The 23,026-nt window shown below is 50.3% G+C and overlaps 1 protein-coding gene across 1 annotated transcript; it reads right to left on the bottom strand.

The window, feature by feature from the left end:
• Nucleotides 1-1,349: 1,349 nt before the first annotated feature.
• SPMAP2 (sperm microtubule associated protein 2) lies at nucleotides 1,350-22,844 on the bottom strand. Its single transcript, XM_068535017.1, has 10 exons — nucleotides 22,655-22,844; nucleotides 16,788-17,136; nucleotides 15,837-15,953; nucleotides 15,639-15,710; nucleotides 15,082-15,143; nucleotides 14,327-14,393; nucleotides 12,408-12,525; nucleotides 10,014-10,173; nucleotides 1,479-1,625; nucleotides 1,350-1,444 (listed from the first exon to the last, which is right to left on the bottom strand). Exons 1-10 carry the CDS (start codon nucleotides 22,842-22,844, stop codon nucleotides 1,350-1,352), a joined length of 1,377 nt encoding a protein of 458 aa, XP_068391118.1.
• Nucleotides 22,845-23,026: the final 182 nt, after the last annotated feature.

Here is a 23,026-nt window from a genome sequence, read left to right as displayed (position 1 = left end):
CAGCCTCCAGCTGCCGGTTGTACCCCAGAGCAACGGGGACAGAGCCGAGGACTCTGTCATCACTGCACAAGCGTGCACTGTCGTTGCCCTCCCCGCCCGCGACAAACCTTCACTCAGCAGCGCCCACAGGCTCGAGCGAGCGAGGTCATCCATCCATCCGTCCGTGTGTGTCACTGCATCATTAACCTTTTTCTTCTGAACCTCTGTCCAGGTCTGTACCTACAAATACTCAATAAATGTCCTTTAAGTTACTGAGTGAAGTAATGTCCTCAAAGAGTCTGGGAATAACTGGGTCTCAGATCGTGGCTCGGGACCTGATGCTTGCTGGGCTCTGAGAGATGTGAGGGGCTGTCAGCACATCACACCCTCAGGACCCAGGAATCAGTCCCCAAGTGGTCCAGCCGGAGCCAGAGATAAACGAGACTTTCTCTAGGGTTGCAGAGACAGAAAAGATCTCTCTCCCACTGTGCTCAGCAGAATAAGAGCTCCCAAAGACACCCACGTCCTTCCTGGGCTCTGGGGATGTGTCGCCTCACAGGGCAGAGGGGACTTTGCAGCTGGGATTAAGTTAAGGCCCCTGAGATGGGGAGGACCCTGGATTCCCCGGGGGGCCCAGCGTCATCCCAGGGTCCTTATAAGTGGGAGGCGGGAGGGTCAGAGGCAGAGAGAGACGGGAGAGGCTGCGCTGCTGGCTGTGAGGATGCAGGAGGGGCCGCGAGCCAGGGATGCGGCGCCTCTAGAAGCTGGAAAAGGCGGAAACCGATGCTCTCCTGGAGCCTCCGGAAGGACCGGCCCTGCCCACGCCTGCATTTAGCCCCGTGAGACCCGAGCCGGACTCCTGACCTCACGACTGTCAGAGAAACAATCTGTGTGGTTTTCAGCCCCCGGTTCATGGTGAGTTGTCCCAGCCGCCACGGGAAACTCTTGGGGGGACTGTGGGTCTTTCACAAACTCTGTGACCCTCAGCCTCCACCTCAGCACAGGGGAGACACTGATAGTCCCCCCCCCGTTGGGTCACTGCAAAGATCATAATCATGCAACAGGCATTGGCTGGTTTATTATGGAGGTCACTGAGTTTGAGGTGCTGTGGACGCCCAGGATGCGGCTGGATAAGCAAGTTGGGACAGAAGAGGTTGAGAGGGAAAGTTCTGACGTGGGAGAGCGTGGAGTCTGCCATCCGAGGGGCTGGCGACGGCAGGGGAACGTAATTGGAGAAAAAGGGCTGCAGGATTGCAGGTTGGAAGCAAACATAAACATTATTATTACCATCTCCTCCGGGCCCCCGCTGCCCTCCCGGCTCCAGGCCAAAGCGCTCAGAGCCACACACAGGGTCAGGTTGCACTTGGGTTTTACTGGGAACAGGCTGAGGGGCCAGGCCTGGGCTGCTCATGCTTTTTTGGTGACGCTCTTGGGGGTGGCAAGCTCGTACAGGCGAGGGGACGCACGAGCCACCAGGGAGGCTGGAGAGACGCGGTAGGGGTTGTAGCCCTCGCTCAGATCCCTCCGCACTTTGGGTTTGGCCAGGGAGACGATGCGGGGACTGGCCACCGCCTTCCTGGTGACCTCCAGCACCTCCCAGCGCGGGTCTCGGTCAGGAACACACTTGTCCGACTGGGCCTTGGGCACTGGAGAGGGCGGGAGAGGGGGGTGGCGTCAGGAGCCGGAGCCTGAGGCATGCGGCCACACACACACACACACACACACACCCCCCCCCGCGGAGATCAGCCTTCTGGGTCAGAGCTCCCAAGTTTAATGGCCTGTCTGTCAACAGACGATGCATAAACAAACATGTCCCTCCACACATGGGAGCATCACTCAGCCGTGAAAAGGGGTGAAGCCCTGACACTCGCTACCACATGGATGGACCCTGAGGACACGATGCTCAGTGAGAGAAGCCAGACACAGAAGGACACACAGTGTGTGATTCCATTGATGGGAAACGTCCAGAACAGGCAGATCCGCAGACACCGAGAGTGGGTTCCTGGTTGGCAGGGGCTGGGGGAGGGGATGGGGGTGACTGCTGATGGGGACAGGGCTTCACTTTTTGGGGGATGGAGTGTTCTCAAATTGACTGTGTGGGACATAGAGAACTGACTTGTAGTTGCCAAGGGGGAGGGGTATGGGGGAGGGATGGATTGGAAGTTTGGGATCAGCAGATGCAAACTATTATATATGGGATGGATAAACAACAAGGTCTTACTATATAGCACAGGGAACTATATTCAGTATCCTGTGACAAACCATAATGGAAAAGAATATGAAAAAGAATATATATATGTGTATAACTGAGTCATTTGGTGTACAGCAGAAATTAACAACATTGTAAATCAGCTATACTTCAATAAAAAATACATTTAAAAAATAAAATAATATACAATTTTTTAAATGACATAAATAATATAAAATAAAATTGATTGTGGTGGTGGTTGCACAGCTCGGTGAACGTACTGGAAAGTATTGAATTGTGCACTGTGAAAGGGTGAACTGTAAAGAAAAAACATTTCAAATGGCCATGGGTACCAGATGGGGGACTCAGAGGGAGCAGAAAAAGGTGCCCTGGCGGCTGGGGGTGAGGAGGGGGCTCAGGCAGCCCCAGCTGGGCCCTCGCCACAGGGTCCCACCAGCCACATGTGACCAGTACCCGATATGGGCTAGACTTTTATCCTTTTTAATTTTAATAAAATCTGTTAATTGATTTAAATCAATGGATGGATTGACTTTCATTCCATTTTAGTCGTGGACAGACTGCTCTCAGAACAGACCTGTGGCTCAGCCAGGCCCCTCCGTTCACCTGCCGGGACCCCCGGCCCTTCTCCTGCTCAGCCCCCCTCGCCACCTCTCTGCCACCCCTTCCTCCACAGCGGGAGCCACGGGGCATGGCCTGCGTGGGGACCAGGAGAGAGGTGACCACTGGTGGCCACTGGTGACCACTGCCTTAACTTTGGGCCCCTCGGTTTTGAGGGCTGCCTTTCCAAACCCCTCTTTGCTCCAACACCCTGCAATCGCAAAAGGGCCCTCCCCCTACTCAGCAGACAACCCACAGTTCGGGGGAGAGACCTTCGGTGAAAAGAAGGGGTGCCCTTCCACCAGCCTCAGGCTGGATTACAACTCCTGGGCAGGCGATATGTGCTGGGGCCCCCAAAAGGGAGAGGCTGGGGGACCTCGGGAGGACCTGCCCAGAGCCCACCTTTCTGGGAGTCCTCAGGGAGACTCAGGGGCATTTCCTTTGTTGTAACATCTGGGCTCCGAAAATCTGCTGGTCACAGCCTGAGAGTGTGACTGGTCCACGGCCACACGGCACCCACAAATGCAAAATGGCATGGACCAGTGCCCACCCCACGTGGCCCCTGCACTGCATGCGTCCTCACTTCACTTCTTAAATGCTGGTCACAACCATCAGTGGGTGGAAGTCTGCGGTTTGAAAAACACAGTCCTACACCAGTTTTATCCATACACACACAGATGTGCATTGATATGTGCTCCTGAAGCCTGGATGAATATACACGCGTGTGTATGTACAAATGTACATGTGCTTATATTCCAGACGTGTGTGTTCATGCATATGTGTGTGAGACAGGATGGTCTGAGAGAGAAGTGCGTGTGTATTTGTGTTTCTGTTCATTTAACCAGTCATAACAAATTCAACAAATACTTTAACAAATATTAAGGGAACAGACGAATGAATGAATAAACAAACAAAAGATCCCACAAGCAAGCTCGAAAGAAAAAAGACTGGGAAGAAGTTATTTTGCAACGTGCTTGACATAGGGTTAGTGATCATCTTATATAAAGAGCTGCTGCAAATCAATACCCGCCTCCTCCGCAAAAAAACAAAACAAACAAAAAAAAAAAAAAACAGGAAATAGGAAACGGAGAAAATGACACAGCAGATTATACCAAAACAGCCAATCAAGCTCTCTGGTGACCACGTGCCAGGAGCCGGGGATACACAGTGAATTTTCCTAAGCCTCTGACTACCTTTGGGTGGCAAGATTCCTTTCTTCATGCTCTTCTGCATTTTTCAAACTCTCCACAATTAGTGCATATTACTTTTGTTGTGGGGGAACCAGGTATGTCCTTTGTTTTAAAGGACAGGAAGAGGCCCAGAATGGAGCCCGCATTTCTGCAGAGCTGGAACTCCTGGCTCGGGGTCTCTTCCCTCCACCGTCACTGAAATGCCCCGGAGCCCGAGGGGAGGGCGGCCTCACTGAGGCTGCCGGCTCTGGAGGGGCCCCAGCAGCTGAAGCCGCGACAGTCCTGGGGACTGCGGGCCGGACCAGAGGGCAGACAGCAGAAGCAAGAAGAACTACAATCCTGCAGCCTGTGGAACAAAAACCACATTCACAGAAAGACAGACAAGATGAAAAGGCAGAGGGCTACGTACCAGATGAAGGAACAAGATAAAACCCCAGAAAAACAACTAAATGGAGTGGAGATAGGCAACCTTCCAGAAAAAGAATTCAGAATAATGATAGTGAAGATGATCCAGGACCTCGGAAAAAGAATGGAGGCAGGGCTTCCCTGGTGGCACAGTGGTTGAGAATCTGCCTGCCAATGCAGGGGACACGGGTTCAAGCCCCGGTCTGGGAAGATCCCACATGCCGCGGAGCGACTAGGCCCGCGAGCCACAATTACTGAGCCTGCGCGTCTGGGGCCTGTGCTCCGCAACGAGAGAGGCCACGATAGTGAGAGGCCCGCGCATCGCGATGAAGAGTGGCCCCCACTTGCCGCAACTGGAGAAAGCCCTCGCACAGAAACAAAGGCCCAACACAGCCAGAAATAAATAAATAAATAAAATTTAAAAAAAAAAAAGAATGGAGGCAAACATCGAGAAGATGCAAGAAATGTTTAACAAAGACCTGGAAGAATTAAAGAACAAACAAACAGAGATGAACAATACAATAAGTGAAATGAAAACTACACTAGAAGGAATCAATAGCAGAATAACTGAGGCAGAAGAACAGATAAGTGACCCGGAAGACAGAATGGTGGAATTCACTGCTGCAGAACAGAATAAAGAAAAAAGAGTGAAAAGAAATGAAGACAGCCTAAGATACCTCTGGGACAACATTAAACACAACAACATTCGCATTATAGGGGTCCCAGAAGGAGAAGAGAGAGAGAAAGGACCAGAGAAAATATTTGAAGAGATTATAGTCGAAAACTTCCCTAACATGGGAAAGGAAATAGCCACCCAAGTCCAGGAAGCGCAGCAAGTCCCATATAGGATAAACCCAAGGAGAAACACGCCAAGACACGTAGTAATCAAATTGGCAAAAATTAAAGACAAAGAAAAATTATTGAAAGCAGCAAGGGAAAAACGACAAATAACATACAAGGGAATCCCCACAAGGTTAACAGCTGATTTCTCAGCAGAAACTCTACAAGCCAGAAGCGAGTGGCATGATATACTTAAAGTGATGAAAGGGAAGAACCTACAACCAAGATTACTCTACCCGGCAAGGATCTCATTCAGATTCGATGGAGAAATCAAAAGCTTTACAGACAAGCAAAAGCTAAGAGGATTCAGCACCACCAAACCAGCTCTACAACAAATGCTAAGGAAATTCTCTAAGTGGGAAACACAAGAGAAGAAAAGGACCTACAAAAACAAACCCAAAACAACTAAGAAAATGGTCATAGGAACATACATATCGATAATTACCTTAAACGTGAATGGATTAAATGCTCCAACCAAAAGACACAGGCTTGCTGAATGGATACAAAAACATGACCCATATATATGCTGTCTACAAGAGACCCACTTCAGACCTAGGGACACATGCAGACTGAAAGTTAGGGGATGGAAAAAGATATTCCAGGTAAATGGAAATCAAAAGAAAGCTGGAGTAGCAATACTCATATCAGATAAAATAGACTTTAAAATAAAGAATGTTACAAGAGACAAGGAAGGACACTACATGATGATCAAGGGATCAATCCAAGAAGAAGATATAACAATTATAAATATATATGTACACAACATAGGAGCACCTCAATACATAAGGCAACTGCTAACAGCTCTAAAAGAGGAAATCGACAGTAACACAATAATAGTGGGGAACTTTAACACCTCACTTACACCAATGGACAGATCATCCAAAATGAAAATAAATAAGGAAACAGAAGCTTTCAATGACACAATAGACCAGATAGAGTTAATTGATATTTATAGGACATTCCATCCAAAAACAGCAGATTACACTTTCTTCTCAAGTGCGCACGGAACATTCTCCAGGATAGATCACATCTTGGGTCACAGATAAAGCCTCAGTAAATTTAAGAAAATTGAAATCATATCAAGCATCTTTTCTGACCACAACGCTATGAGATTAGAAATCAATTATGGGGGAAAATACGTAAAAAACACAAACACATGGAGGCTAAACAATACGTTACTAAATAACCAAGAGATCATTGAAGAAATCAAAGAGGAAATCAAAAAATACCTAGAGACAAATGACAATGAAAACACGACGATCCAAAACCTATGGAATGCAGCAAAAGCAGTTCTAAGAGGGAAGTTTATAGCTATACAAGCCTACCTCAAGAAACAAGAAAAATCTCAAATAAACAATCTAACCTTACACCTAAAGGAACTAGAGAAAGAAGAACAAACAAAACCCAAAGTTAGCAGAAGGAAAGAAATCATAAAGATCAGAGCAGAAATAAATGAAATAGAAACAAAGAAAACAATGGCAAAGATCAATAAAACGAAAAGCTGGTTCTTTGAGAAGATAAACAAAATTGATAAACCGTTAGCCAGGCTCATCAAGAGAAAGAGGGAGAGGACTCAAATCAATGAAATTAGACGTGAAAAAGGAGAAGTTACAACAGACACCACAGAAATACAAAGCACCCTAAGAGACTACTACAAGGAACGCTATGCCAATAAAATGGACAACCTGGAAGAAATGGACAAATTCTTAGAGAGGGATAACCTTCCAAGACTGAGCCAGGAAGAAATAGAAAATATGAACAGACCAATCACAAGGAATGAAATTGAAACTGTGATTAAAAATCTGCCAACAAACAAAAGTCCAGGACCAGATGGCTTCACAGGTGAATTCTATCAAACATTTAGAGAAGAGCTAACACCCATCCTTCTCAAACTCTTCCAAAAAATTGCAGAGGAAGGAACACTCCCAAAATCATTCTATGAGGCCACCATCACTCTGATACCAAAACCAGACAAAGATACTACAAAAAAAGAAAATTACAGACCAATATCACTGATGAATATAGATGCAAAACTCCTCAAGAAAATACTAGCAAACAGAATCCAACAACACTTTAAAAGGATCATACACCATGATCAAGTGGGATTTATCCCAGGGATGCAAGGATTCTTCAATATACGCAAATCAATGTGATACACCATATTAACAAATTGAAGAATAAAAACCATATGATCATCTCAATAGATGCAGAAAAAGCTGTTGACAAAACTCAACACCCATTTATGATAAAAACTCTCCAGAAAGTGGGCATAGAGGGAACCTACCTCAACATAATAAAGGCCATATAAGACAAACCCACAGCAAACATCATTCTCAATGGTGAAAAACTGAAAGCGTTTCCTCTAAGATCAGGAACAAGACAAGGATGTCCACTCTCACCACAATTATTCAACATAGTTTTGGAAGTCCTAGCCACGGCAATCAGAGGAGAAAAAGAAATAAAAGGAATACAAATTGGAAAAGAAGAAGTAAAACTGTCACTGTTTGCAGATGACATGATACTATACATAGAGAATCCTAAATATGCCACCAGAAAACTACTAGAGCTAATCAATGAATTTGGTAAAGTTGCAGGATACAAAATTAATGCACAGAAATCTCTTGCATTCCTATACACTAATGATGAAAAATCTGAAAGAGACATTAAGGAAACACTCCCATTTACCATTGCAACAAAAAGAATAAAATACCTAGGAATAAACCTACCTAGGGAGACAAAAGACCTGTATGCAGAAAACTATAAGACACTGATGAAAGAAATTAAAGATGATACCAACAGGTGGAGAGATATACCATGTTCTTGGGCTGGAAGAATCAATATTGTGAAAATGACTATACTACCCAAAGCAATCTACAGATTCAATGCAATCCCTATCAAATTACCAATGGCATTTTTTATGGAACTAGAACAAAAAATCTTAAAATTTGTATGGAGACTCAAAAGACCCTGAATAGCCAAAGCAGTCTTGAGGGGAAAAAAACGGAGCTGGAGGAATCAGACTCCCTGACTTCAGACTATACTACAAAGCTACAGTAATCAAGACAATATGGTACTGGCACAAAAACAGAAACATAGATCAATGGAACAAGATAGAAAGCCCAGAGATAAACCCACGCACCTATGGTCAACTAATCTATGACAAAGGAGGCAAGGATATACAATGGAGAAAAGACAGTCTCTTCAATAAGTGGTGCTGGGAAAAATGGACAGCTACATGTAAAAGAATGAAATTAGAACAGTCCCTAACACCATACACAGAAATAAACTCAAAATGGATTAGAGACCTAAATGTAAGACCGGACACTATAAAACTCTTAGAGGAAAACAGGAAGAACACTCTTTGACATAAATCACAGCAAGATCTTTTTTGATCCACCTCCTAGAGTAATGGAAATAAAAACAAAAATAAACAAATGGGACCTAATGAAACTTCAAAGCTTTTGCACAGCAAAGGAAACCATAAACAAGACGAAAAGACAACCCTCAGAATGGGAGAAAATATTTGCAAACAAATCAACGGACAAAGGATTTATCTCCAAAATATATAAACAGCTCATGCAGCTCAATATTAAAGAAACAAACAACCCATTCCAAAAATGGGCAGAAGACCTAAATAGACATTTCTCCAAAGAAGACATACAGGTGGCCAAGAAGCACATGAAAAGCTGCTCAACATCACTAATTATTAGAGAAATGCAAATCAAAACTACAATGAGGTATCACCTCACACCAGTCAGAATGGGCATCATCAGAAAATCTACAAACAACAAATGCTGGAGAGGGTGTGGAGAAAAGGGAACCCTCTTGCACTGTTGGTGGGAATGTAAATTGATACAGCCACTATGGAGAACAGTATGGAGGTTCCTTAAAAAACTAAAAATAGAACTACCATATGACCCAGCAATCCCACTACTGGGCATATACCCAGAGAAAACCATAATTCAAAAAGACGCATGCACCCCAATGTTCACTGCAGCACTATTTACAATAGCCAGGTCATGGAAGCAACCTAAATGCCCATCGACAGACGAATGGATAAAGAAGTTGTGGTACCTATATACAATGGAATATTACTCAGCCATAAAAAGGAATGAAATTGGGTCATTTGTTGAGACGTGGATGGATCTAGAGACTGTCATACAGAGTGAAGCAGGTCAGAAAGAGAAAAACAAATATTGTATATTAACGCATGTATGTGGAACCTAGAAAAATGGTACAGATGAACCGGTTTGCAGGGCAGAAGTTGAGACACAGATGTAGAGAACAAACGTACGGACACCAAGGGGGGAAAGCCGCGGGGGGGTGGGGGTGGGGGTGGTGGTGTGCTGAATTGGGCGATTGGGATTGACATGTATACACTGATGTGTATAAAATGGATGACTAATAAGAACCTGCTGTATAAAAAAATAAATTAAATAAAGGACAGGAAGAGAGTCAGGCCAACACCATGTAAAGAGCCCTTTTGCCCCAGCTTGGCTCTTTCGGCCCTGGCCCTGCACCCCAAGTTTCCCTTCTGCAACCACTTGCTGTGCTGGGAGACCCACAAACTGCCCCCCACCCAGAGGGAGCGACTCTCTCTGCCAGCCCCCAGGGAGCCCATGCAGGCCACAGATGAACTGCCCACAGGGATTCGGACAGCTGGTCTGCAGTGCAGGTGGAGCTAGGGAAGCACAAATCTGGCAGAAGCAGGTCCAAGTCAACTGGCTGCCCCCACCCGCATCCAGTGGGGAAGGACGCTTCATAAGATGTCGAGTCCCCGGGGACCTGCTTACTGGCCAGGTGAAGGAGGCGGTTATAGTCTGACACGTGTGGCTTGGGTTTTGGCATGGGGTCCCACTCTTCCAGCAGGGTGGCTGGAGCCCTGGGCTTTGCCAGCTGGATGATCCTCGGACTGGGGGTGGCCATCCGGGCTGCCCTGGACACTTGGGACACCTAGAAGCAGAATTAGAGGAGAAAGAGTAAAGTAGCCCATGATTCCTCATGGCCCCTGGATCAGAAAGACCCTGAAGGCAACACTGAAAGACAAAAGACTGACTGGGAAGAAGTTAGTTTGCAGTGTGTTCAGCAAGGGATTAGTAGTAGCCATCATAAATAAAGAGCTTCTCTAAATCAATAACATGAAAAATCAATAGGAAACTGAGCTAATCGTGCAGGAAAGTAAATCCAAAGGATCAATAATCCTCTCTGTGCACCAGCGATATGTAAATTAAAACAGCACAATATCACTCCATGCCAACAAATTTGGCAAAAGTGAAAAAGTCTGGCGTTATCAAGCCCTGGCAGGAAGGTGGGAGGAGAGAGATCCCGATACATGGCTGGTAGGAGGGTGAATTGTACAAGCACTTGGTGTGTGTATAACATTTAATGTTTTACAGAAGCTCTCTGTTGGGTGCACTTTGGGTAGGAGACTGCCCAGAGGCAGAGGATTGGCTGTAATGTTCTCTAGGGAGACTGAAAGATGAGTCCCTTTCCTCCTGAAAGTGTCCTGCTGAGAAATCACAGACACTACTCTTGTCAAAGACATCCTGGCGCTTACAATTTCATGCCCCTCTCAACCACCCCTTCCATCCCCTCTCCTTTCTTCCCCTCCTTCTCTGCCCACCACGACGGCCCCCACAGCCCAGGTCACCAGATGAGGCAGATGAGGCAGCCTGCGGTCTTGCCCTCAGGGGGCCCCCCGTCTGCAGGGGTGACAGGCAGGGAAACAGTCACTTATCCATGCATTCGAAGAATATTGACAACCACTTCGTGCCCTGCACGGGGCAAGGCCAGCTCTGCAGTAAGGCCACAGCAGACACGGACACATGTCCTCGGGGAGCTCACATTTGAGGGAAGGATGACAGCCCATCCAGAGCACACGTGAAAGGGGCTGGGAAGGAGCAAGAAGGGGTGTCGGATGGGGGCCCCACCAGGCTGGGCAGGAACATGCCCAGCTGCACATGCCAAGGCCCAGGGGCTTGTTGAGGGACCCGCATTTAGTCCAACAGGGGGCACGTGGGGTAGTAGGGATGGAGAAGGCCCCATCCTGCTGGCTTTCCCGGGGCACTGGGGAGCCACAGAGGGTGTTGGAGCGCAGAAGGACTCGAAGGCTAAACTGGCAAAGGCAAGGCAGGGTCCGGGAAAACAGCAGGTACGTCTCCAGGTAAGAGGTGGGGCCAGACCCTCCTCCGGATCCTGATCCAACCAAACTGACTGCTGAAGCCTTTTTTTGAGACAACTGGGGAAACGGAACATGGACTGGGTATTTGGACACTAAGGTATTATTGTTAAATTCTTTCAGTGGGATCTTTGTTGTTAGGGGTTTTAAACTACCCTCACCTGTTAGAAATCCATATGAAGAGTTTCTGGGAGAAGCAGTGTGTTGTCTGCATTTAGTTGTAAGAGTGTTCAAGTTGGGGTTCTGTCAAACAACCACATGAAAAGACACGGATCCAACGCACATTAAACCACAAGACCGTCCCACCGCACACCTGTCAGGGCGGCCGGCCGTAAAGAAATAAACGGACTCACGGTGCCAGACAGGGCGGCCACTGTGGGAGCAGGTGGTCAGTCTCTGATAAAGTCGGACAGGCCTCCTGGCCAGGACCCCGCTTCTGGGTGTTGACCCTGGAGATACGGCGACGTATCCCACAGAGGCCCAGATGCTCACGGCAGCCGTGTGTGCAGGAACCAAAACCCAGAAACAAGCGCGTATCCTTCGGTGGGTGCGAGATGCCCCCATGGCGGCCCCTCCCAGGGGAGGACGACTCCATGCTGCTGGCCAGGCCGGGCACCGCGCAGGTGCCAGAGGGTAGCTGTGGGCCGCCGGGGCGGAGTCGGGCCTGAGCCGGGGGCGGTGGGGGGGGGGGGGGGTGGAGCCTCAACTGGAGGAGCGCAAAGGACCAGATTGAGAATGGACTGAACTCCGCTGTCACCTCTGAACGGCGGTTGTCCCGCCCCCGTGGGAGCAGACTGCTCCGGCTCCCCTCTGAGCTGACAGGCAGGGGAGGGTGGTCCCTGCGCTGCCTTCAAGGCCCAGGGGAGGAAAGTAAAGACTTTTCTTGAACAAACCCCGGTGACTCCTGATGGTTCAGGGAAGCAGTCACACGTCTGTTGCCTCTGGTCCTTCCGGACCCGCTGAGCCCCCGGGGGGAGCTGGGGAGCTCCAGGGGGACAAGGGCACCCACCTCAGACATGTGTATGCTCCAGATGTTATTCCGGACCTTCGGGGTGGCCAGTTCCCGCAGGCGGCTGGACGCTCGGTACTCCAAGGTGGACCGGGGAATGGGCCAGATGGGGGTGGTCCTAAGGGAGAGCCAGGCCTGAGACCCTAACCCGCCACCCGGGGCTACGTCTGTGTGCTTGTGTGTGTACGACTCCTCTCTGACTCGGGGGCTCAGGGAGAGCCTGGTGCAGTGCACGGTTTTCAAAATACCTCCAAGAGGGGCTCCTAAAAGAATCCCTAACAGAGCCCCCCTATTCCCAAGGATGGAGCAACCCTCTCCCTGGTAGTCTCCTCCCAGCCGTCTCCCCTACTCCCACCATCAGGCTGGGGGCAGGAGGTGGATCAAAGGGATGAAAGTCAGCCCTGCCACCACCCCACCTCCTAAAATCGGGTCTCAGCTCTGCCTCTGCCCCAGAAACAGCCGTATTTCATTGATCCGAGGCAGACTCTTATCTTCACATCTCTGAGGCTGGAATGCAGTGGATAAACACTGTCAGCCCGACCAGAAGGCCCGGGGCCATCCATGGCGGGCTGTGCTCCACGGAGCTGTTTACACAGAGGTCACCCCAGATTACAGGTCACACAGAGGTCACCCCCAGATTACAGATCACACAGAGGTCATTCCAGATTACAGATCACACAGAGGTCACCCCCCAGATTACAGGTCACACAGAGGTCATTCCAGATTACAGATCACAGAGGTCACCCCCGGATTACAGATCCCACAGAGGTCATTCCAGATTACAGATCACACAGAGGTCACCCCCCAGATTACAGATCACACAGAGGTCATTCCAGATTACAGATCACACAGAGGTCACCTCCCAGATTTCAGGTCACACAGAGGTCATTCCAGATTACAGATCACAGAGGTCACCCCCCAGATTACAGATCACACAGAGGTCACCCCAGATTACAGATCACACAGAGGTCATTCCAGATTACAGGTCACACAGAGGTCACCCCAGGTTACAGATCACACAGAGGTCATTCCAGATTACAGGTCACAGAGGTCACCCCCCAGATTACAGATCACACAGAGGTCACCCCAGATTACAGGTCACACAGAGGTCACCCCAGATTACAGGTCACACAGAGGTCATTCCAGATTACAGATCACACAGAGGTCGCCTCCCAGATTACAGGTCACACAGAGGTCACCCCAGATTACAGATCACACAGAGGTCATTCCAGATTACAGATCACAGAGGTCACCCCCCAGATTACAGGTCACACAGAGGTCACCCCAGATTACAGATCACACAGAGGTCATTCCAGATTACAGATCACACAGAGGTCACCCCCCCAGATTACAGATCACACAGAGGTCACCTCCCAGATTACAGGTCACACAGAGGTCACCCCAGATTACAGATCACAGAAGTCACCCCGCAGATTACAGATCACAGAGGTCACCCCAGATTACAGGTCACACAGAGGTGCCTCCAGATTACGCTCCAACCAGCATTAAGGTGAGAAGTTGTGGTCACAATGACGGCCACAGAAACGGTGGCTGGAGCCTGTCAACATGGGTGAGTAGGACTCTCGGGCATGTTTTCCTTTCCACACGTGTGTGAGATAGGAAACCAGTCTGTGTCTAATAACACCAGACCCCACGTCAGCAAGCGTGGAAGCCGCAAGAACTGAGACAGAGTCGTGCCAGGAGGCAGGCGCCTAAAACCATCAGTCTCACAACCGCCAGCTGCCCAGAGCGACACCAGCACCTGCCCTGCAGCCCTGAGAGCCTCCTGCGTCCTGTCTGGGGAGCTGAGCTTCAAAGGCTCAGTGTCTGGCCGGCGTGAATGGGTCTCCTGGTCCCAGGACCTGGACCCTCCCCTGCAAGCCCCGACGGAAAGGGGTCCCTGCCCGGCCGCCCCCTACCTGTTGTTGTAATACTCCGAGTAGAACCTCTTAGGTCGGGCCAGCTCCTCCAACCGGCGGGACACCTCTGCACAAAAGGGGAAACAGCTCCCTGGAAACCCGCCCCTCCCCGCGGGCTTCCTTCCTCCTGCATCCAGCTTCACACAAGGGACAGCTCGCACCAGACACGCTCACCTGGGGACCGCGGGGCACACAGGGGTGGGGGGAACGGGGGCTCAGGCTCCTCTGCAGGACAGGCCTGGGCTCCGGGGGCCTCCGTGCTCACTGCAGGGGATTCTAAACCCAAGAGAGAACTCGCCCTGAGCGGCTCTCCAGAAATGAGTTTTCTTGAAATGTTTTATTCAAAGGGATCAGCGGCTCTGGGAAGGAAAGGGGTCTTTTGTGAAGTTAGTACTGACCTCACTTTGACTGAGGTGCAAACTGTGATTTCCCCTGGAGAGCTTGCCCCCCACCCCTCCCCCGCCAGGACCAGCCTCCAGCTTGGGGACAGACTCCAGAGAGGAGACCCCTGGAAGACGGGGGGGGGGGGGGGGGGGGCGCTCCTGGGAGATGGGGGAGGGGCACTCCCGCAGGGACCCCTGGGAGGGTTGGGGCTGGGAGGCCCCTCGGTCTCCCCAAACAGAGCCAGGTGCAGGTCACGGTGAGATGGGGGTGACCCGGCCACAGGCGCCTGGCCAGCCCCCCTCCCCCTGATGCCCCCCACCCCCGCGGAGAAGGGGTTAGGGTTAGGGTCAGGGTTAGGCGGGTCAACCTACCGGGCACCGTGATGGTGAGGGTGGTATCCTCAAGAAACCTCTCTGTCCAGTACACAGATGGCCTGGAACACACCCAGCGGGGCTCAGCGTGAGGGAAGCCAGGGCCCCGGCGGTCTGCGTCCCATTCAGCAGCAGAACTCAGGGCACCCCACAAACACAGACAGCGGGGAGAGGGAAAGCTGGAGGGGGAGGAAGGGAGAGCTTCCAGGTGGGAAGAAAGGAGAGAGTAAGTAGATGGGCAGCAGAGGCAGGTCAGAGACGGATACGGGAGAAAAGTCTTAGAGGCACGGGGAGTGTAGGTTATTCTGAGCAAGGCTGGTGTTCAGAGAAGGAGGGAGCTGGAAAGAAAGAGGCGCAACTGAGAAGCGGCCCGGCGTCTAGGAGCAGACCCATCTCAAGCAGGGGGCTGGGGTCCAGAGCTCCAGGTAGAGCTGGGAATCCTGCGGCGGGGCCCCCAGTGCAGAGTCCTTCCTCCAACCCTGTCCCAGGAGAGGAAGGGTGGTTCCGGTGAAGGCCCCCCTTCCCGACGATGTGGGCAGCGGGGGGGCGGGACTCACCAGTAGACACAGAACTGCAGGTTCCTCATGCGGGGGGAGATCCAGGCGTAGCCCCTGCAGGAGCACCCCATCCTGCGAGAGACAGGCCCCCGCCCGCCTCTGCGCTGGGCTCCGCTGGTCCGGCCGGTACCCAGAGGCTGCCGAGGGCATCGTGTCCCCTCTCAGACCACCCCCCATCCAGGCCGCCCGACACCTCACCTGTCTTTCAAGACTTGCCAGTTGGTCTTGGGTTTCGCCAACTCAAACAGCCGCCTCTTCCTCCTCCTCTCCCAGCCCACGGAGGTGCCGGGGGTCCTCTGGGAGATGGACAGCCGGCTGAGGGAAGGTGGATGCTGAGGCCAGAGCCCTTGCTCCCCCGGCGGGGTAGAACCATCCTTGTGTTCTCGCCCCGCCCTCTGGAGGAGAGCCCTGGCACCACAAAGACCTGACCTGAAATCCTAGCTTTGCCACCAGCCAGTGCCCTTGGTTCCCTCCTTCGTGAAATGGAACAGAGGGGATGCTGAGTTATGGACAGTGCCCCCAGGAAGCCCCCAGAGCACCAAGACATGCAGTCTCCTCTCCCGGCTCAGACCCCTCCCCGAGCGCCGCCCTCTACACGGCACGCGTCCCCTGCCCCGCCGGCCACATCACACACCACACTGTGCGCTCATCACACGAGCTCCGTCACTGTGCCGGGAGGGGAAAAGGCCCCTCTGCAGTGCCTGAGGCGACGCGTGCTTACCCAGCACCAGGAGGCGAGGGGTTCCAGCCGAGGAACCCGTGAACACAATAGGGCACGAGGTCCCTCCCTACAGGGAGCACCCGTGTTTTTCCGGGTGTCCTCCTGGCCGCCAAAAGCGTGTCTGGCAATTTATGGTATTTGCAATGGTTTCAGCTTTGGGGGTTGGGAGATTTTCCCCCATTTCTTTTTCTTTCTGTCGGGATGGAGGGCTCACGACCTCTCAACTCTGCCACCTCCACAGTTGGCATTTGCGTAGGGTTTTCCACGACGACTCACCTGCCACCTGGACAGGGGCTGTTTGCCGCCCTCCTCCTCAGAGCAGCGAGGTGCTGACAACTTCACCCCTAGAGTGAGCACCCAGGCCAGTGCAGCCACCCCCAGGGCCACCCCCGCCCACCCCAGCCTGGGCGCCCGCTCCTCCTGCCCACCTCATCTCAGGCACGCCCTCCTCCGCGTCTTTCTCCAGAACCCTCTCCAGCGCCGAGAGGGCCTCCTCCGGGTTCTGGGCGTCCACGAATTCTTCCCCAGTCACCTCCTCAGAGGAAGTTTCCTCCTCTTGGTCTTCCAATCCCAGGTCCCCATCGTCCAGACCCTGGTATTTGGGGTCCCTGGACCCTCGTTTCTCATACTTGGGGCCCTGGAGGCCCAGGGTGCCGTCATCCTGCCCCCTTTCTGGCTGGTCCTCAGCCTCTGACATGCGGTGGCTGTAGAGCGAGCTTTGCTGTTGGTCCCCCATGTGCTGGGCCCTTCCCAGCCCTGCAGCTTTGCTCCTGTTGTCTGTGGTCACCAGGCAACAGGAGCACGGCCCGCCCACATTCTCAGCCTACATTCCATGCCCAGCGTATCTGAGGCGGTGGGCACCCCTCGTGGGGCCGCCCACCCCTCCAACCTCAGCCCGCCCGCTCCCCTCCTGCCGCTCTGCTTTCCTGCTCCGTAAACATGCACCTACCTCAGGGCCTTTGCACTTGTCAGTGCCTCTGCCCGCACATGTCCTGGGGGCTCCTTCTCGGGAAGGCAGCCCCATTCCTGGGTCTCCCTGCATCTCGGCACTGGTTTGACTTCTCCATGGTGTTTGGCACAGCCTTGTAGCAAGTCGCCTTTCCAGGCCAGGGGCCGCGAGTGCCCCATTCACTGGTGTCCCGGGGCCTGGGAGGGCTCTCAGGGAGGGGCTGCTGAGTGAGCAGTTACCCTGGGAACAGGGCTCGGTGCTGGGGCACACACCCAGCTCCACCCTACGTTTCTTCTTAGTAAAGGACCTGTTTGTGTTCAGATAGGGGAGTCGGTGCTGGGGGTGACAGTTCATCAGGGGTCCCACCTCCTCCCCATGACTGGCTCAGGAATGGGACCTGAGAGGAGGTCTGCAGGGGCTTTGAGGGATGGTGTCCTCTCTCGAGACAGGAGGAAGAGACCCTGTGCCTTCTTCTTGGTTATTTCTGGGACTGTGTGTGATGTCTAGAGCACAGGCAGTCATCTTGCTACCAGACACAAGTCCATGTGGCCGACACACAGGGAGGCCAAGCAAACTGTAACATCAGAGTTTGGAGCAGAGAAAGGTTTATCACAGGGCCGAGCAAGGAGACGGGTGCTAGTGCCTCCAAAACCCTGAACTCCCCGAAGGGTTTCAGCAAAGCCTTTTTAAAGACAAGGTGTGGCAGGGGCGTGCACCTACGTCAGGTCATGATGTTCCTGTAAACCTCCAGCAAGACAAATGTTATTCTCTGTCCTGCACTTTTTATCTCCCTATGAATGGGCTCTTAAAGGTCAGAGCCCTGAGACTAGGGCTCTTCTGTATATTTCAGGCTACAGGCAACATTCTTGTACAAAAGTTGCAGAGCCAGCATGACTAAGCACAGGCAACAGGGCACAAAGGTTAAAGCAAAAGAAACAGATCTTAACATGGAGTCAGATTTGTTCTTCCCTGTTACATTGTGACCATGAGACCTGCTAGTCTAAGGATGTGAGCTGAAAGATCATCGACTTGGCGACCCTGGAGCCTTCTGTGTCTGGGCTTCCTGTTACTTGACACAAATAGTTCTCTTAAGGCTGAGTTGTTGTAGCTGGGCTTTCTGTTCCCTGCAGCCACAAGCGCCCTGATACATACCCTTCCAGCCCCACCATTTCATGAGAAATAACTTCAGCGATAGCTGGTGTTCAGAATAGGCTGTCTCACATGGTCAAAAGAAGGTGATCATGGGAATTCCCTGGTGGTCCAGTGGTTAGGACTCAGCGCTTTCACTGTCAGGGCCCGGGTTCAGTCCCTAGTCAGGGAACTAAGATCCTGCAAGCCATGCGGCCAAAAAAAGAGGAAAAAAAAAAAGTGAGAAAGTGATTGTTAGGATAGCTGCTTTGTCCTCACCGCCCCAACACCCGCCCCCCATCCCGGGATCCAGCCTTTGGGAAACCCCCTCAGGGCATCACAGGACTACATCCCCCAAACCCTCTGTGTGGAGACCCCACGCAGCGTGACTCTCCATTCCTTTGCTTGGCTGTTCCCTATGCATCATTTAAGACTCCCGTGCCCCTGATGCTTTGCCCCTGGGTGTGGCCTTGCCATCACCTCTGTGAGGGTCCCAGACAGGAAGGCCTTAGAGAGCGTCTGGTCCAATCTGGGAGACCCTCGAGAATTCCCATTGTTGTGAAGTGTCCTAAACCCTCACCTTGCATGCAGTGACTCACAAAAGGATAAGTTCCACGTTGTTGCAACCAGAGAGATCTGTCATCATTGCAAAGTCCCATACGAAATCTTTGTTCAAAAGTGAGGCCACTTATAAAAAACAAGGTCCTGTATATAAAATAGATAACTAGTAAGGACCTAGTATATAGCACAGGGAACTCTACTCAACACTCTGTAATAACCTATACGGGAAAAGAATCTAAAAAAGAGTGGATATATGTGTATGTATAACTGAGTCACTTTGCTGTATAGCAGAAACTAACACAACACTGTAAATCAACTATATGCCAATAAAAATTTTTTTAAAATAAACAACAAGGTCCTTCTGAAGAGCACAGGGAACTATGTTCGAATCCTGTAATAAACCATAATGGAAAAGAATATAAAAAAGAATGTATATATATATGTATAACTGAGTCACTTTGCTGTACAGCAGAAACTAACACAACACTGTAAATCAACTATACTCCAATAAAAATCTTTTTAAGACACTAAAACAATCGAGGTCACTTAGCTACGAGATGGCTCACTAGACCCACTTCCAACGAGCTGCGACCATGTCTGCCATCCTGCACGAGGGAGCCCATCAGGCAGTGCATTTGTCCCCATGACAACCCCAGGAGAGGGGACTGGTCACAGCCTGGGGTGCAGACTGGGCACCGGGCTCCAGGGAGGCTGAGACGTGCCCTCCCCCACCCACAGTCACATAGGAGGGGCAGGGTGTGGTTCACCGTAGCCCCACATCCCTCTTTCCAGCCAGGCGCTCATATGGGGTCAGGAGAGGGCGTTCCAGGGGCCAGAGCTCTGCCAGCCCTTGAAGGAGAGCTGGGGTCCATTTCTGCTGCTCAGACAAGTAAAGAAGCAAGGAAGTTCACAGTCCAGGAGCTGAGATTCACTGGGCAGAAAATGAAGGGGCACTGGCACAGGCTGAGGGGCATTTGGAACTCTGATGGAAAGAGAGCAGGGGCAGCAGCTGGGAGACATCTCACTGCAGGTGCTGGGCCCGGGGCACGCAGACAGCAGAAAATAAGACCAGATCCCTCTGGATTCCTCTTCTACTGCTGCCTACGAATCACCACAAACTTAGAGGCTCAAACGGGAGGGGTGTAACATCTGACAGTTCTGGAGGTCAGATGTCCAAGATGGGTCGCACTGGGTGGGGCTGGCTCCTCCCTGAGGTTCCAGAGGACCAGTCCCCTGCCCCTTTGGGGGTCGGCAGAGTGCGGTTCCTCGCAGTGCCAGGACTGGGTCCCTGTTTCCTCCTGGCTGTCAACAGAGGGCCGCTCACGGCATCCAGACTCCCCCGCATGGCTCGGCCCAGACCCCTTCCTCCATATTCAAGGCAAGGCCTGTCTCTCTCATGTTTAGACTCTCTTCTCACTTCTCTGACCACAGCCGGGAGAGGGTCTCAGCTTTTAAGGACCCACAGGATTAAGTTCTGCCCATCTGGGTCACCAGGCTAGTCTGCCCACCTCACCGTCTGCATCCCTTTGGCCATATAAGGTGACAGGTTCCCAGGGTCTAGATATTAAGATGGGTGCACCTTTGGGGGCCGTTATTCTTTCCACCACACTTACCTCACACCACACTCCAAAGCAACTCTAAATCAATTCAGGATTTAAAGGCCAAAACAAAACTTCAAAACTTATGGAAAGAAATTAAGGTAGCCATCTTTCTGCCCTTAGGGTAGGAAAGGGTTTTTATTTCACAAGACACAAAAATGCTAATCATAAATGACCGTGCTAAATTTTAGTTCTTCTGATCATCAAAAGACAATAAAATGAAAAATCTAGACACGTGGCACAATAACAGACACATAGATCAATGGAACAGCATAGAAAGCCCAGAAATAAACCCACGCAATTAATTAATTGGTCAATTAATCTACAACAAAGGAGGCAAGAACATACAATGGAGAAAAGACAGTCTCTTCACTGAGTGCTACATGTCAAAGAATGAAATTGGAAGATTCTCTAACACCAAACACAAAAACAAACTCAAAAGGGATTAAAGACCTAAATGTAAGACGAGAAACCAGAAAACACAGGCAGGACACTCTTTGACATAAATCTCAGCAATACTTTTTTGGATTTGTCTCCTAAAGCAAAGGAAATAAAAGCAAAAATAAACAAATGGAACCTAATTTAACTTAAAATCTTTTGCATAGCAAAGGAAACCATCCACAAAATGAAAACGCAGACTACCGAATGAGAGAAAATATTTGCAAATGATATGACTGATAAGGGGTTAATATCCAACATATATAAACAGCTCATACAAGTCAACATCTAGCAGCACTATTTACAATAGCCAATACATGGAAGCAACCTTAGTGTCCATCAACAGATGAATGGATAAAGAAGATGTGGTACATATATACAATGGAATACTACTCAGCCATAAAAAAGAATGAAATAATGCCATTTGCAGCAACATGGATGGACCTAGAGATTATCATACTAAGTAAGTCAGACAGAGAAATACAAATACCATATGATATCACTGATATGTGGAATCTAAATATGACACAAATGAACTTATTTACAAAACCGAAATAGACTCCCAGACATAGAAAACAAACTTATGGCCAAAGGGGAAATGGAGTGGAAGAGGGATAAATTAGGAATTTGGGATTAGCAGATACAAACTACTATATATAAAACAGATGAACAACAAGTGCCTAGTGTATAGCACAGGGGACTATATTCAATATCTTGTAATAACCTACAGTGAAAAAGAATCAGAAAAACGGTATATATATATATATATATATATATATATATATATATATATAACTGAGTCACTTTACTACACACCTGAAACTAACACAACATTGTAAATCAAGTATAATTCAATTTAAAAAAAGGAAATCAAGGAACTAAGAAAAAGCAAACTAACAAAAACCTCAACATCAAAAAAAAAAAAATTTGATTAAAAAATGGGCAGAAGACCTGAATAGACATTTTTTCCAGAGAAGACATACAAATGGCCAACAGACACATGAAAAGACACTCAACATCATTAATCATCAGGGAAATGCAAATGAAAACTACTATGAGATATCACCTCACACCTGTCAGAATGCCCATCATCAAAAAGTCTACAAATAACAAATGCTGGAGAGGGTGTGGAGAAAAGGGAACCCTCCTACACTGTTGGTGGGAATGTAAATTGGTACAGCTGCTATGGAAAACAGTATGGAGGTTCCTTAAAAAACTAAATATAGAACTACTATATGATCCAGCAATTCCGCTCCTGGGTATACAACCGGAAAAAATCACTAATTCAAAAAGTTAGGGGGGTCTCCCTGGTGGCGCAGTGGTTGAGAATCCGCCTGCCAATGCAGGGGACACGGGTTCGAGCCCTGGTCTGGGAAGATCCCACATGCCGCGGAGCAACTAAGCCCGTGAGCCACGACTACTGAGCCTGCGCGTCTGGAGCCTGTGCTCCGCAACGGGAGAGGCCGCGACAGTGAGAGGCCCACGCACCGCGTTGAAGAGTGGCCCCCACTTGCCGCAACTAGAGAAAGCGCTCGCACAGAAACGAAGCACCAACACAGCTAAAAATAATTAATAAATAATAAATAAATAAATTTATAAAAAAAAAAATAGGTTCGGCTGCCTGGGACCTTCATGTACAGCTGCGCCGTGTTCGTGCCCGGGATGGTGCAGCCCACGCGGCTCGGCACGGTGCCCGTGGAGGTTACCCGCGTGAAGGCGGGCGGCTTCTGCGGCTCCTGCAGCTGGGGCTTCCGCCTGCCGTGGCGAGGGGGCAACACAAGTGAGCCGCGACCCCGACTCCACCGACCCATCAGCGCTCCCGCCCCAGCTTTGCTGGCCTCAGCCCCACTGACCGCTTGGCATCGGACAGGTCGATGTTGGTGCCAAACTTGACGATGTGATGGTTCTTCGGGCCCGGTGCGCTGCTGCAGGGGTGAAGAGCACAGGTTGGTGGAGAAGCGCAGGGAAGGGAAGGAGTCGTGAAGGGCAGGGG

Source organism: Eschrichtius robustus, chromosome 2, assembly GCF_028021215.1.
Source record: "Eschrichtius robustus isolate mEscRob2 chromosome 2, mEscRob2.pri, whole genome shotgun sequence".
NCBI classification, from domain to species: domain Eukaryota; kingdom Metazoa; phylum Chordata; class Mammalia; order Artiodactyla; family Eschrichtiidae; genus Eschrichtius; species Eschrichtius robustus.
Note: the sequence above shows the minus strand (reverse complement) of the source record. Positions and strands in the feature narration are given on the sequence as shown.